Source organism: Labrus mixtus, chromosome 21, assembly GCF_963584025.1.
Source record: "Labrus mixtus chromosome 21, fLabMix1.1, whole genome shotgun sequence".
Classification (NCBI taxonomy): Eukaryota; Metazoa; Chordata; class Actinopteri; order Labriformes; family Labridae; genus Labrus; species Labrus mixtus.
This window is the reverse complement of record NC_083632.1, coordinates 10,282,890-10,296,493: the sequence shown is the minus strand read 5'-3', so window position 1 is coordinate 10,296,493 and position 13,604 is coordinate 10,282,890. Positions and strand designations below refer to the sequence as shown.

Here is a 13,604-nt window from a genome sequence, read left to right as displayed (position 1 = left end):
TGCATGCTACACGCCAGGCTCACCTTCAACAAGCTCCAGATGTTTCCTGTTAAACCTGCAAAGCTGTTCTGCACACCACAGTTGTGTTGTAAAGTGAGGCATTGCTGGAGAATTAATTAAAATTCAGTTATGACAGCAGTTTAAACAACAGATTTTAAAGTATGCTTGCCACAAAGATATTAAAATAATATTGTGGAAACAACAATTTGCTTTCAAAGCCCTCAGGATTTACTTAATGTCTAGGTTTTGTTTTCCAGTGATGACTCATTGAAAACTGGTCGGATCTAGTCCATTAAAGACTAAAGATCAGTTGGAAACATTTTCCCTAGGACATGTATCACTTAATCAACTAAAGATGAGTTAGTTATCCCTAATATATTGGGATTGTTTTCCGTAAATAGTCAAAAAAGTAGTCAAAACTTTCCCACCACCGCAATGAGAAATTTCCCCGCTATTTATCCATGCTTTGCTTTCTTCTCTTTCACCCTTCACATGCACTTTTACATACAGTCTGTTTCCCTTTTCCTCCCTCTCCCAACCTCTCAAACCTTATCCCAGCTTCTAAGTGACCCATGTCTCTCTTCTTTAGTCATCCATGCTAAATCCTGCCCACTCCAGCTGTTGCGGTCTTATGTTACCCTGCTTCTCCTTTTCTCCTCTCTACTCCTCTGATAACTTCCCTTTCCCTTTTCTTTTCTTCCTACTATTGTTCCTTCTTTTCCTCTTCTTTCCAGCTTCCTCTGTCTTTACCTGAAGACTCTTCCCCTTTCTTTGACACCTGCCTGTCAACCTTTCCCCGCCCCTTCAGGTGAGTGTGTGCACATAGGTGCCTCTTTGCATGGACTTTGTGAGTTATATTTTTCCCCCTTTATTCTGGGCAACTTTACACAGTCATTGCTGTTAAATCAGTGCTGTCAACACCCTGCCTGTTGCTACATGGATATGGTTTGCCGGCCCCCTGAGTCGGTCGATATCTGTGTCAGTGGGTTTGGCCAAAGTACTGAAAACACCATACAGTAAGGCAGGGCTGAGAAAAATGGTTTCCTGTCGGGGTTTGCGGCCCCGGCCCTTTCCTTCCCTCCCATCTCTCTGGGGTCCTGTCAGGCCGAGGTATTTCCCCTCTCTGATCGACTCCAGAGATTGGCCGCTAGCTGGAGGGACTGTGTGAGATCACAGGTATTGTTGTGTATAGAAGCCTGAAGCTTCAGTGTTGTTTATAGTTACAAGAAACAGGATTTTCTCCTATAATATAGACGTTTGTCTCATTCCTGTATAAAATAGTTGAAAACTCACTTTTGCTCATGTTGGCTTCAAACACTGCCAAAAACAGGTCCATATGTCAGCACATTTATCTTTACTCTCATGTAATAAAATCAGCACTTTGAAGTTCAGCTCTAGTGTGATGTCTCTGTTTGTTGCTAGAATGATTGAATGTATCTCTTTGAACTTTTCTCTCATGTCAGGCTAATATTTGACCACAGCATGCAACATGTTAAACAATGGAGTGTGAAAAAAAAAACGCTTTAGTAAGTGAAAGATGAAGCAGGAGGGGGAGGAGGGCTTGTCTCTGTGTTTTTGAGTGCAGGATTCTCAAAGGGAATGTTTTGGCTATATGACTCTCATGTATTGAAAAGTGCCACATTCATTTTGAACAAAGATTACATATTACAGCTTTGTTTACAACTCTGCTTCATTTTTGTTGTATGACAGATATATTTCTTGCTGGTTCTTTTCCAATGTATCAAAAATGATTGGTTTGGCAAGATGGACAGTTTTGCACAGTGACAGTTCAAAAGCAAAAAAATATTGTTAGAGTCTAACAGTCTATATGACCTCTGTTTTTTTTGGGTCATGTTTTTCTAAGGGCGCACTCAAACTAGGCAAAGTTTTCCCGTACCGTGCAGGAAGTGTACCGTGCCTGAACACGGATCGGAACACTCACACTAGTCAAACGAACTGGACATTAGGGGCTAAGTCAGGAAAAAAATGTTTAATCGATCACAATAACACTAGATTTTCTAAAATTAATTTTAATCTTGTACATTTGAAGCTCATTACTCCTGCCACAGCATTTTTTTTTTAAAGCTTCTGACATCTGTGAATGATTAAGTCAGAGATGATGCTTTGACTTACAGTGAGACAGTCAGTCGAGCATTTTCATCCACAAAAGATTCTTCTGTGACCCTAAGAAGCCTGTAAGGGGAATCCCAAATAATTGCACTGCTATTGCTCACATACAAATTCATAAAGGGTAGACTAACTCAAGAATATACTGTATATACCTGACTAGGCCTATCTCCCTCCACATGAATTTGAAAGAGTCATCCACATGTTCATAACCTCTCGTTTTGGATTATTGTAATTCATTGTATTTTGTTATTTTACTTGTTGTTTTTACATTGTGTTTTTTACGCTTATACAGCACTTTGGTCAATCAAGGTTGTTTTAAATGTGCTATAGAAATAGAGATTGATTGATTGATTGATTGACTAACAAGCAGGCTCCAACCACAAAGAATCTGTGGTATGCTTTTATTCTCTTTTTTCTGTGTATTTTTTCTGTCACAGTTTTGAGTTAAGTCTGCTTTTAAGACTGTGATACCTAGAAAGGAAGGCAGTACTCATGGTATACTACAGGCAGTGAATTGCTCATTATTTGCTGAGAAATAAGGCGAGGCAGCCTGTAAAAACCCAGGCAGGGCCATAAAACGCTTCAAATATTTAGAGGTGGAATATCATTAATTACTGTAACAGCTCCTGGGGTCCAGGGGGAACAAGAGGGCCAGTAAATCTCAGCTAATTCATTTTTAATGGGCAAGTTTCAGGTGCAAAAATGGCAGCAGGAGTAAATCTTGTAAAGAAAGCTCTACTGAAGAGTGGCTGATTGGTTGCCTATATTTTTTCAGCCTTTTTATACAATCTTTTTTGCTCACTTGTAGTTCCTTCACTGCATCCTCACGTCTGTCTTTTCCTCCCTTGAAATAATTGGACAGTAAAGCGTTTGACCTACATTCTTTAAACGAGTCCTAATGCTTAATCTTAAATTGAATTGTTCCTCCAGAAATCCAGCGTAGCCTTGGAGCCGAAGATGTCTCTGGCAGATAGGATGAAGATCCTTAAAGACAAGGAGGAGCAGTGGAAGAATAGAGGCAAAGGAGCAGCCAACGACTCCACCCAATTCACTGTGGCTGGACGCATGGCCAAGAGAGGTAAAAACACTGTGTGTCATTGTTGCCTGAATAGAAGATGGGTGGCTTATTGTTCTGCTGTAATAGGCAAAGACAATCTGGCACACTGTATGAGTTTTACTTTTCCTAACCTGGTCAGGTTGCAGCGCTTACATTTAGCTTTACATTAGTATTTTTATTTTCCAGACAAGAAGTAGACACTAATTTCAAAAGATTTACAATAATTGCAGCCTTTATTACAGTTCATATTTAGAATCATCTCACCTCACAGCTGATCCTCAGCAATACAGGGGCCCTCAGCCTACTGTGGTCTTTATATATAGAATATCTTCAGTGGTCCCTGACACAAATGTGGAGCCCATGGAGATCCATCCATCACCTACACCGCTTTTTCCTGTTCGGGGTCGCGAGGGGCTGGAGCCTATCCCAGCTGTCACTGGGCGAGAGGCAGGGTACGCCCTGGACTGGTTGCCAGTCAATCTCAGGGCTGACATAAAGACAGACAACCAGTCACACTCAAATTCACTCATACGGACACTCCTCACCAATCACAGGGGACGGGAGGATGCCAGAGTACCTTAGTAGAAGATTTTGTTGCTTTTTTCCTCGTAGTTGAAGTTTAACAGAATTGTTTTGCACTTTTGGACCATTGGTCAGACAAAACATTTTATCTTCTGGAAATGTTTTATTAGCAGTTTTCACTATGTTCTTACACTGTAAGGCATAATGCAGAAAAATAACCATTACTTTGCATCCCTAACTTCCCCCTTGTTTTTCACCAGGTCTTGTGTTGGACACGGGAAAAGAAGAGTCTCCTCTCATTGCTCTCAAAAAGTGTAATGCCACACCGGTAAAGCCACACGAAGGTAAAAGACTTTCAAGTAAAAGGCATAATGACTTTAATAATGAACCAGATTAATCTGTTGACAGAGTGGATTTCTATTGAGTAGATTGTATTGATTCTGGATATGAACTCTTGTGGTGACATGTCAAGAAAATGCCACAAAGTCCAGCTGATAGAATTTTTGACAACATCTTTAAATCTATCTATCTTTAAAAAACCCACAAATCTGATAGTAGTCTTTACATTTTTAAGATAATATCCAGTCCAAATATTAACAATGTATTGTAACACCAAGCACACTAAACCAGACCTCTGTTTGTTTTTGTTGCACAGAAATCTCCAGTAGAAGTGACGTAAAGGTAGAAGGAGATAAACGGCTTGACAAGCTTGAGTCTTTCCTCGACAAGCTCCATAGTAAAGGTAAAATCTGCATATATTTTTTACATATTTAAATTGAATCTTAAGTCTCTTTCACCTCTACTGAGCTACATGCTGTATACTGTGTATCCAAATCATCGACCTTGACCTTGTGGATTTGTTGTTCACCAAAGTCACTATCCAAGAAAGAAAGCAAAATGAACAAGAGAAAATGGTTTTTTTTAGTAACACTTACTGTTCCCTCTGTTCTGTGTTCTGTCATGGTGGTCGGCTAGGCGTGAGCCAAAGCAAGTCATCCACCATTGAGGTGATGGCACAAACCGAGAAAGAAGTGATGACCCTGGATGACGAGGAGACATTCGGCAACTTCTACAAATCTGTCTCGCCCTCGACGCTCCAGGACTCCAGTTTGGTTCTGACAGAGGAGGACCTGAGCCAGATCCAGGCTAACACACCAAAGTTAGTCTAAGATTGACATGTTTTGCTATTATTTGAAGATGGTTTTTTTTTTGCCGTCATCAAACTAAGAAGGACCACTGTTTGTGCACACTTGTCTTCAGGCTGGACTCAGCCGTGGCAGAACACAAGCGAGCTGTACGACCAGCCAGAAGGAATCAGGGCTCCAGGAACCCTCTGCGAGCTCTGGCTGCCCGCAACGACATCCGGAAGGTCTACACTGAGCAGAGGCTGAATGTAGCAACAGTGGAGACTAAGAGGATCCAAGTGGAGAGGAGTAAGACTTCTGAAAGTTACTTATTGTCAAGCTGTTATGGTGCTCACCTTAGCCTAGCTTAGCCCATCACTTCGACCTGCTGCTCTTCTGTCACAGTGAAACCATTCACCAACCACATTTAGCCCCATGGGTGCACACAATATGTCAACTCCAGAGCATCCAGGGGATATGTAGATAAGTCATAAAAGATATCCCAGGACCGACACTTCCCTTTTCCATGCACTTGTCATTGTTTACTATTTAACTTGCGACTTAATGGACAAAATTCCTATCTGTATTAACATGCAGGTATCTGATTATAGATATTCAAAAAGAAATGAATTCATCAGATGATGACAGAGGGGCACTTTTCCTGAATATAACCAAAGACTGCTCGAACAAAGACAAGACATCAAACATCACTCCCCTCATCTTCAGTAAACTAACTTTCACTGAAGTCTTAGGAACCTTTTATCATGCCGAGTGCCAGTTATTTGAAGTAAATGACTGGAGCTGATCTAAAGGTACAAGCTGATATTCATGAATTAGATGCTCAGTTTCAGATCAGTCTGCTGCAGTGCATTTCCTTTATTTGATTCTTTATGCGTACTCTTCACAGACCACAATTACGCTGTCACAGTGACAGAAGAGGAAGTGATTATTAAAGCCACATACAGGCTGTCAACAAAAGTAAACGCATCAAGAAAATTGTTTCTTATGGTCTTTGTTTTGAATCTGATTGTTGTAATAATGGGTGTGATAGCAGATCATGGCAGTGTTTCCCCTACCATTATATTGGCATTATATATTTTTTTGCCATTGGGGGGGGCGGCCCGCTGTCATTAAAAGTAACGCATGAACACCAAGATTCCTTTAAGTGTTTGTGTCGCCGTCCGTCTGCCCGCACCCCCCCAAAGCTGTAAACCTAGGGGAAACACTGCATGGTATAATATTTAATAACAATGACCTCAAGTATGTGTTTAGCTGTGTTCATGTCTAACTGTCTCTGGTCCTTTCCGTCAAAGTGGCAAAACATGCCAGATCAAACCTGGCTGACGTGGCCTTGGCGGGTCTGGCCAGCAAGGAGAACTTCCGCAAGGTCAACCTGCGCAACGTCAAGTCCACGGATGTTGTGACCAACAACAGTGCTCTGCCTTTCAACAAGCTCATGCTCATTCGCATTAAAGGTCAGAGACTCGAGGGAATGCACTAAATGTTTGTTTGGCAAATATATCTGTTGAATAGAGGGGGGGTTTTGGGGGGGTTAACCATAACCTGTAAAAACTGTTACTGTAATTGGATACTCTCAAATGTCAATAATTATTCATATCAATCATTTATCTGTCCAGGTATGGCTGTTTAAAAGTATAAATTGTTTGATCATATCTTTCAGGTCGGCGGCATGTTCAAGTGCGTCTGATGGAGCCCACGGCGCGCTCCCTGAACAGTGGTGACTGCTTCCTTCTCATAACGCCGAAACACTGCTATATGTGGAGTGGAGAGTTTGCCAACGTCATTGAGAAAGCAAAGGTAGAGAAGGAAACCACAGATGGGAACTTTTAAATCAAGTTTAAAACAAGTTTTGGAATTTTAAGCGAGGTGCTGATGCTGCATTGTAACCTGTTAAAATGTGTTCTGTTTGGCCAGGCGTCTGAGATGGCAGCGTTTGTTCAGGCAAAGAGGGACCTTGGGTGTAAAGCCCCGCAGGTGACGAACCTGGAGGAAGGCATCAACACTGATAGCAGATGGGCCAACGAATTCTGGAGCCTGCTCGGAGGAAAAACCAAATACAGAGGTTCATACTCAAATTTAAAAGTCTACCTACATACCCCACCATCATCATCTGCTTTCAATACATCTCTGGTTACCTTTAAAATCATAACAAGGAGGATGTGTGTGTGACAGGGGCTGGGGAGCCAGAGGAGGACGAGCTGTATGAGAGCGGAGTGTGTGACTCTAACGGGGTGTACAGACTCCAGGGAGACAAGCTGGTGCCTCATGAGGACGCCTGGGCCTCCATCCCGAGTGTCTCCTTGCTCGATTCTAAAGAGGTAACACAGCTGCACACCAGAGTAATGAACTCATGTTTCTGGGAGGCTTTGACAAGTGTGGAAAACAGATTTGATCCATCTTACACCTGGCTAAAAAAGTCTGGGAACAGCACAGAAAGTCTAAAAATAGAATTGTTTAAAAGTTAGAAAACTACACGAGAAGCATTTCAAGAAACAATATTTCTGTTGTTTCTGCATTTTATGAATTGCACTTAACTTTCTCTGTGTCCCCTCCCTAATGCCCATTCTGAACACCAGGTCCTCGTGTTTGACTTTGGCAGTGAGGTGTACGTCTGGCATGGGAAAGACGTCTCCTTGGGTGACAGAAAAGTGGCTGTTAAATTGGGTAAACAGCTCTACAGCGGCAGCTATGACTTCAGCAACTGCAGAGTGAACCCTTTAGACGCTTCCTGCACGGATAAAGATGTACCTCAGTGAGTATCTCATGTTAAATCTTCATCCTTCTGTAGCACTTTGAGGAATTTGTTTTAGGCATTTTATTCTGAATAAAAGCAGTTTTATACAGTAAAACATGTTCTGTGAGTTTGTGCTATCTTTGGTTGTGTTATTGTAGCCCCTAGTGGTTTTGTCATGCCAGTGCAGCTGCAGCCTGGTAGAAGTCTTTAAATGACTTCCTTTCTGTGTGTGTTTCTGTGATTTTCAGACAGGGGGAGGGTCGTCCGAGCTGGACTCTGTTTGGTCGGCTATCAGAGCACAATGAGACGGCCCTTTTCAGAGAGAAGTTCTTGGACTGGGCCGAGAGGAAGAAGGAGGAAGCAGCACAGCTTGAGGAAGTCAAGGTAAACAGGGTTAGACTAAATGTGTTTGATGTTTTATATATATATTTTTTTTGTCAAATATAGTTAATGAAACTTCTTTATGTTTAACTATATCTGTTTGTTTCTTTTAGAAATTAAGAACAAAGTGTGACTTTATAAAGGGATTATGTTGACAGAAGTAACTACCGGTACTTTAAACTGACTTATATTTTTCTTCTCAGAGTCCAGTCCACTCAACTGATCGTACCTCCTTCGACTTGGACCTGCAACCATGTGACGCCAAAACCCTGCTTGACAACGAGCCGGGGCCGGTGAAGACAGTCCTTGAGGGCGTGGACGTCCAGCGGGGCCACGGCATTGTGAGGGCAGATGACGGCAGACAGGCGGAGCTGTCGACAGTAGTAGTAGACTCCTGGCACATCAAAGAGCACGGAGAGGAGGAGCTGCCTGAGGAGAGCCTGGGACAACTGCACCAAGAAGACACCTACATCATCCGATGGAAGTACTCCATCACCACACTCGGTGAGTCAAGTGTTTGGCACAAAGGAGGCCTGAGGAGTTGGTTTGCATTTGAAAATAAAGAAAAGTCAGAAGATAATGGTAGAAGGACTTTGTACCTGCATGACTTCACTTAGTTAGTGGTGTTGGTTTTCCTCAAAGCTGAAGTTCTGATATCTTCCACTGTGTTGTGTTTATTTGTCAGTGGGGAAGCGACAGAAACCCGGTGAGCTGAGTGCGGGGGCTCCTGGGAGAGAGAGGACTGCCTGTTTTTTCTGGCAGGGCCGTCACTCCAGCGTCAGTGAGAAAGGAACTTCTGCTCTGATGACCGTGGAGCTGGGCAGCCACAGGGGGTCACAAGTGAGTGATCAGTCTTCACAGCCACACATAAGTAAAACAAATGTTCTCTCTATTTATGTATTTGGCATATACATAAATGTATGTGTAGATTTACCCTTTAAAAAAAATGTGATGCAAAATAAAAAGGTCCGAAGTCTGAGTGTGTCTTACAAAAGCATTTTAAGAAACTATTGGAAATTACATCTTTATAAAGCTAAAATAACATTCCAAAATGAGCACTTCTCACAAACAAACAATTGAACTGTGTTTAAATAACTTCCTGAGTTTTAAGAGTGTTTCCACATTTATTACTGGTCTGGATTCATAGGCTTTGCAAAATCTTGTAAGAAAGCAAATTCAATGTATAATGGTTCAATGACATGCATTACATTGTTGCCTTGCTCGTGAAGATTCTTTGAATATGGAGATTTTGTAATGAAACCTAAAATATGCAAAAATAATAATGTTGGCGTGGGCAGACTCATTACTGGTGCAGAAAACAAATGGTAAATCAATTTGTTTTTTCTTTTATGTATTTGTCTCTTCTTGGCTGTCCAGGTGTTGGTGACTGAGGGAAAAGAGCCTCCGTGCTTCCTCCAGCTCTTCCAGGGAGGTTTGGTCATCCACAAGGGCAGCAGAGAGGACAGTGCCAACAACACAGGTAGAGAAAAACACCATTTGGCTTTTAATATTTCATATCACATTAACTCTCTGAATCATTCTAACCATGGCTGCTTTCACCCATCCAGATGGCTGGAGGTTGTTCTGTGTCCGTGGTGAGGCCGAGGTGGAGGCCTCTCTGGTGGAGGTAGACTGCCAGCGAGCCAGTCTGCGCTCTCGTGCCAGCTTGGTGCTTCTGAATGCTCAGAAATCTCGCCTCTACCTGTGGCACGGCTGTAAAGCTCACGCCAGCGCCCGGCAGGTGGCTAAAAGAGCTGCGGACAAAGTGACCCAAAGGTGAGGCTTGGGGAAGATGTTTTGATAGATCTCCTGTTGATTCAGATATATGGAGCAACATTTTTTCCTGTGCTTGGTCTTCAAGGTGCCCCTCAGAGTTAGGTCTGAGCAGTGCAAGCAGCCTCGAAGTGGAGGAGGTGGAGGAGGGGTCTGAACCAGCAGAGTTCACAAAGGCTCTGGGTCCGCAGCACAAAAAGGCCTACGACTGTATGCTGCAAGGTGTGTTCTCAAGAGAGAAATATCATCAGTTACTGCTTCTTGTAAATTCACAACCTAATGTTTGTGTGTGTTGTCTCCAGATCCAGGGAAGTACAATTACACACCCCGGCTGTTCCGGTTAAGAGCAAGCTCAGGGGTGTTCGAAGGGGAGGAGAAGCTGTATCCAGCCAGGGTGATGGAGGGAGTCATGGCCATGCCCTTCCTGCAGGAGAACCTCTACTCAGCGCAGCAGCCAGGTACTACAAGACACCTGTGGCAATAATATTTAATAGTGTATTTGAAAAATTATTATTTTTCCAAATGAGTTCAATGAAACAGAACATTCAGATTTCTTTCTGGAAAAAAATAATAATAACTAGTTCTGATCTATTATCCTAGAATAATTTGAATAGAAACTTATTGTTAATAAATGGATAGAAAAAATAAAGTGTTAATGGATATAGTTATAATATCTGTCAGTACTGCAGTAAACAATAATACCTGGATTATACAACTCCTGAATGCTTATGGATTCATCATGCAAGTGATGTAATTGTCATGCTGTTTGTTCCCAGCCCTGTTCATGCTTGATAATCGTATGGAGGTGTACCTGTGGCAGGGCTGGCAGCCTGATGACACACAGTGCACTGGCTCCGCAAAGATCCGCTGGAACAATGAGAGGAAGTGCGCAATGGAGACCGTGCTGCAGTACTGCAAAGGTAAGAGGAGACTGATGACCATTGTTGCTAAATGCGTCCTTGACCAACTACAATTATTGGAATTCTTCTTCATCAAAAGGGAAGCCACAAACAGAATTATTCTAATAAATGTAATGCATTGAACTAAACTCCTACCTGATTATTCACCAAAATGGATTTTTTTTTTCACTTTTAATCATTGACAGTTCTAAAAATGTTCACACACCAAGCAGCAACTTTCAATGTGCAATGAGACAGTGCAAAATGCTGCAGTTCATCAAGTGTCCACGGGAAGCTGACTGCAAGAGCCTACAGATTAACATGAAAATGCCCATTTTTAAAAGCAGAAATAAACATGTTTACAGCCTGTTTAAAAAAAACAGATATTTTAGTTGCATTAGCCCATTTCTAAAATTATAAAAAAAAATGTACTTGGGTGAATTATTTTTAGAACCAGCATTTTGATTTCATGAAGTGTAAGAGTCACGCAGCACTGCTGGCTTCAAAGCACTTCTTTAATATCTTTTCAACCCTGTGATTTGACTTACAGAGAAGAATTCTCGGAGGCCCCCTCTGGCCTATCTGGTCCTTGCAGGCTGTGAACCCCTCACATTCACCAACATCTTTCCATACTGGGAGAAAGACACCAGTATCCCTTCAAAGGTAGGATACTGTTTTTTATTCTATTGTGATGTCTCTGTTATTACGTCAGAGTGGAGTATGCAGTGCTCCATGCTGTTGTCACCAGTAAGAATCCAAATGATCTCACTGAACCAGATCGGTTCAGAAACAGCCGGCAAGCAGTCACTTCAATTAGAGAAAACAATTATAATAAAAGAAAAGAGTGTAATAGTATTGTGCAGAAAACAACACGAGAGATTTTAAATGAATAAAGACAGGTTATGTCAAGTTTCAATTCTTTATTCTTCTATTATTAAATGTTTTGTCATGTCAGCATTGTGTTGTTTATGTCTCGTCTGTGAGATGTATTATGTATTCTAATCAGTAGGTTCAAAAACTATTCTATTTGTTTACCTGCTGGAACTGACATGTGTGCACAGACTGAGAGCTCCAAAACCAAGGTGATCCTAGTGAAGGAGGCTCTGTCCAAGCTCAGTAAACAGCAGTACTCCATCGAGGAACTGACCAGGAAACCACTGCCAGAGGGAGTGGACCCTCTACGCCTGGAGGTGTACCTGTCCGACCAGGACTTCAAGGTAGTGCTGCGTTCAAACTAACAAACAGATTACCTCTTAACTCACTCCTGTATCTGTATTTATGCACGCACAGAGTAGAAAAGTTACTTTTAATACACAGTATGCTTATGTTACACCTGACATGTTCACTGATTGTTTCTTTTTTGTCTTCTGACTTATTTGTGTTGCAGACGCTTCTTGAGATGAGTCGAGTCGAGTTCAACGCTCTGCCAAACTGGAAACAAAAGAATCTGAAGAAAAGCAAAGGCCTCTTTTAAACACATCTGTTTGGACACAAAACTGTCTGTTTTTATGTTTGAAGCAGCTTGTCTTTACTATGTTTATTCCCCTCATAAAAAATGTCCTTATTTTTAAAGGATTAAGAAAAGAAAATGTACAATTGTGTTTAAATATTCATCTTTTTTTTATAATCCCTCTTTTAACACTTATATTTTTCACCCGACCATTATGTGCAATTGTTAATCTTTGAAATGGTGAACCTCCAATTATAAATATGTAATATACTATGAATGAATGTGTTATTAAGTGTACGCCAAACAGTGTCAACTTCTGGGTGGGAATGTGTTTGTATGTGAAGTGTCTGTCTGAAGACTGTGGGAGTGTTTATTGTGATTTTTGTTGGTATTTCCTGAAAACATATAATTGGGACTAGGTTATTCAGCCAAACGTTTCCTCTTGGAGGTTGACAAAGAAAAGAAGTAAAACAAGTCAAAGCTCAGAAAAGCTTCCCTCTAATCTGTGATTGTTTAAAAGAAATGTGATGTTTTAAAAATCATGATTGTATTCGAGACATCTGATTTGTGTCATAGGAGAAAAAAATATTTTTTATCTTTTTATATTTCTATTTTAACCGGCGTGTTCTAAAGTACACTCCAAAATCCCAAAGCAAATAAAAACATGAAACCTGAACACTGACTATGCAAACATCACGGTCATCCTTAGACTGACCCAAAAATATTTCTTAAGTTTGGTACTGGATACTTCCTGGTTTATATGAAAAGCTGCCTGTGTGCCTGTGATTGTAGAGCTATAAACAATTGGTTCTTGGGACTCAATGACTGTTTTGTCTTCTTATAAATGTTGTGTGTGTGTGTGTAATTGTGCAACTTTAAAAGTATTAAGTATATTTGTGTATGAGAGAGACAGCGAGAGAGTAACTGTGCTGTATAAAATTGAGCATAGCGTTAGTTCAGGCAGGCCACGGAGTCATGCTCTGCTTTCATGTCAGTGTTTCATTGTGAACAGCTGATCTCATGCAAGACCTCTTGCTGATTGGCTTCTAAGCATCCAATTTGCTAATCACACTTATGCCGCCTTATTTAAGATGCTCTAACCTTCCTACTCTTTGCTGCTCCTTCTGCAAGCCGCGTTTGCAACCCTCCTCTGCTCCAGCTCCTCCTTTTATGTTGTGTCTGAATTAATCAATGTCATGATGTCATCGATGCCTGCTCTGTTTGGGGGTTTTGCTGCATCTCTCTCGCCTTCAGCTTTCCTTGTATGCACGGGAAGGGCAGGAATGTGTGCTGCTCCCGCTGATGCTTCCCAAGTTAACGCGTGGAAGGGCAGGGAGATCCCAGAACGGAGCCACACCGCCAAAAATCAAAATATTTTAAAAGTATTTTTCTTGACAAAGTGGTCCTGACTGAACTGCCTTTGTAGCTGGCATCACAAATGTAAACTTGTGACGATATATTATGTGTAATACAAACTGTTACCATGAATGCCTGTGATATCTGAATAAGAAGT

At 41.5% G+C, this 13,604-nt stretch overlaps 1 protein-coding gene across 1 annotated transcript in view; it reads left to right on the top strand.

The window, feature by feature from the left end:
- svild (supervillin d) overlaps nucleotides 1-12,913 on the top strand; it is a 40,871-nt gene extending 27,958 nt beyond the window's left edge. Inside the window, exons 9-29 of the mRNA XM_061029150.1 lie at nucleotides 3,061-3,208; nucleotides 3,970-4,053; nucleotides 4,365-4,451; nucleotides 4,685-4,868; nucleotides 4,970-5,142; nucleotides 6,147-6,308; nucleotides 6,515-6,651; nucleotides 6,769-6,916; nucleotides 7,027-7,172; nucleotides 7,431-7,606; nucleotides 7,837-7,972; nucleotides 8,173-8,473; nucleotides 8,655-8,809; nucleotides 9,347-9,449; nucleotides 9,538-9,745; nucleotides 9,831-9,964; nucleotides 10,045-10,200; nucleotides 10,519-10,662; nucleotides 11,192-11,304; nucleotides 11,703-11,858; nucleotides 12,029-12,913. Coding sequence (XP_060885133.1) covers nucleotides 3,061-3,208; nucleotides 3,970-4,053; nucleotides 4,365-4,451; nucleotides 4,685-4,868; nucleotides 4,970-5,142; nucleotides 6,147-6,308; nucleotides 6,515-6,651; nucleotides 6,769-6,916; nucleotides 7,027-7,172; nucleotides 7,431-7,606; nucleotides 7,837-7,972; nucleotides 8,173-8,473; nucleotides 8,655-8,809; nucleotides 9,347-9,449; nucleotides 9,538-9,745; nucleotides 9,831-9,964; nucleotides 10,045-10,200; nucleotides 10,519-10,662; nucleotides 11,192-11,304; nucleotides 11,703-11,858; nucleotides 12,029-12,115 — 3,138 coding nt within the window. The 3' untranslated portion in view covers nucleotides 12,116-12,913. The remainder of the gene's footprint in view (nucleotides 1-3,060; nucleotides 3,209-3,969; nucleotides 4,054-4,364; nucleotides 4,452-4,684; nucleotides 4,869-4,969; nucleotides 5,143-6,146; nucleotides 6,309-6,514; nucleotides 6,652-6,768; nucleotides 6,917-7,026; nucleotides 7,173-7,430; nucleotides 7,607-7,836; nucleotides 7,973-8,172; nucleotides 8,474-8,654; nucleotides 8,810-9,346; nucleotides 9,450-9,537; nucleotides 9,746-9,830; nucleotides 9,965-10,044; nucleotides 10,201-10,518; nucleotides 10,663-11,191; nucleotides 11,305-11,702; nucleotides 11,859-12,028) is intronic.
- Nucleotides 12,914-13,604: the final 691 nt, after the last annotated feature.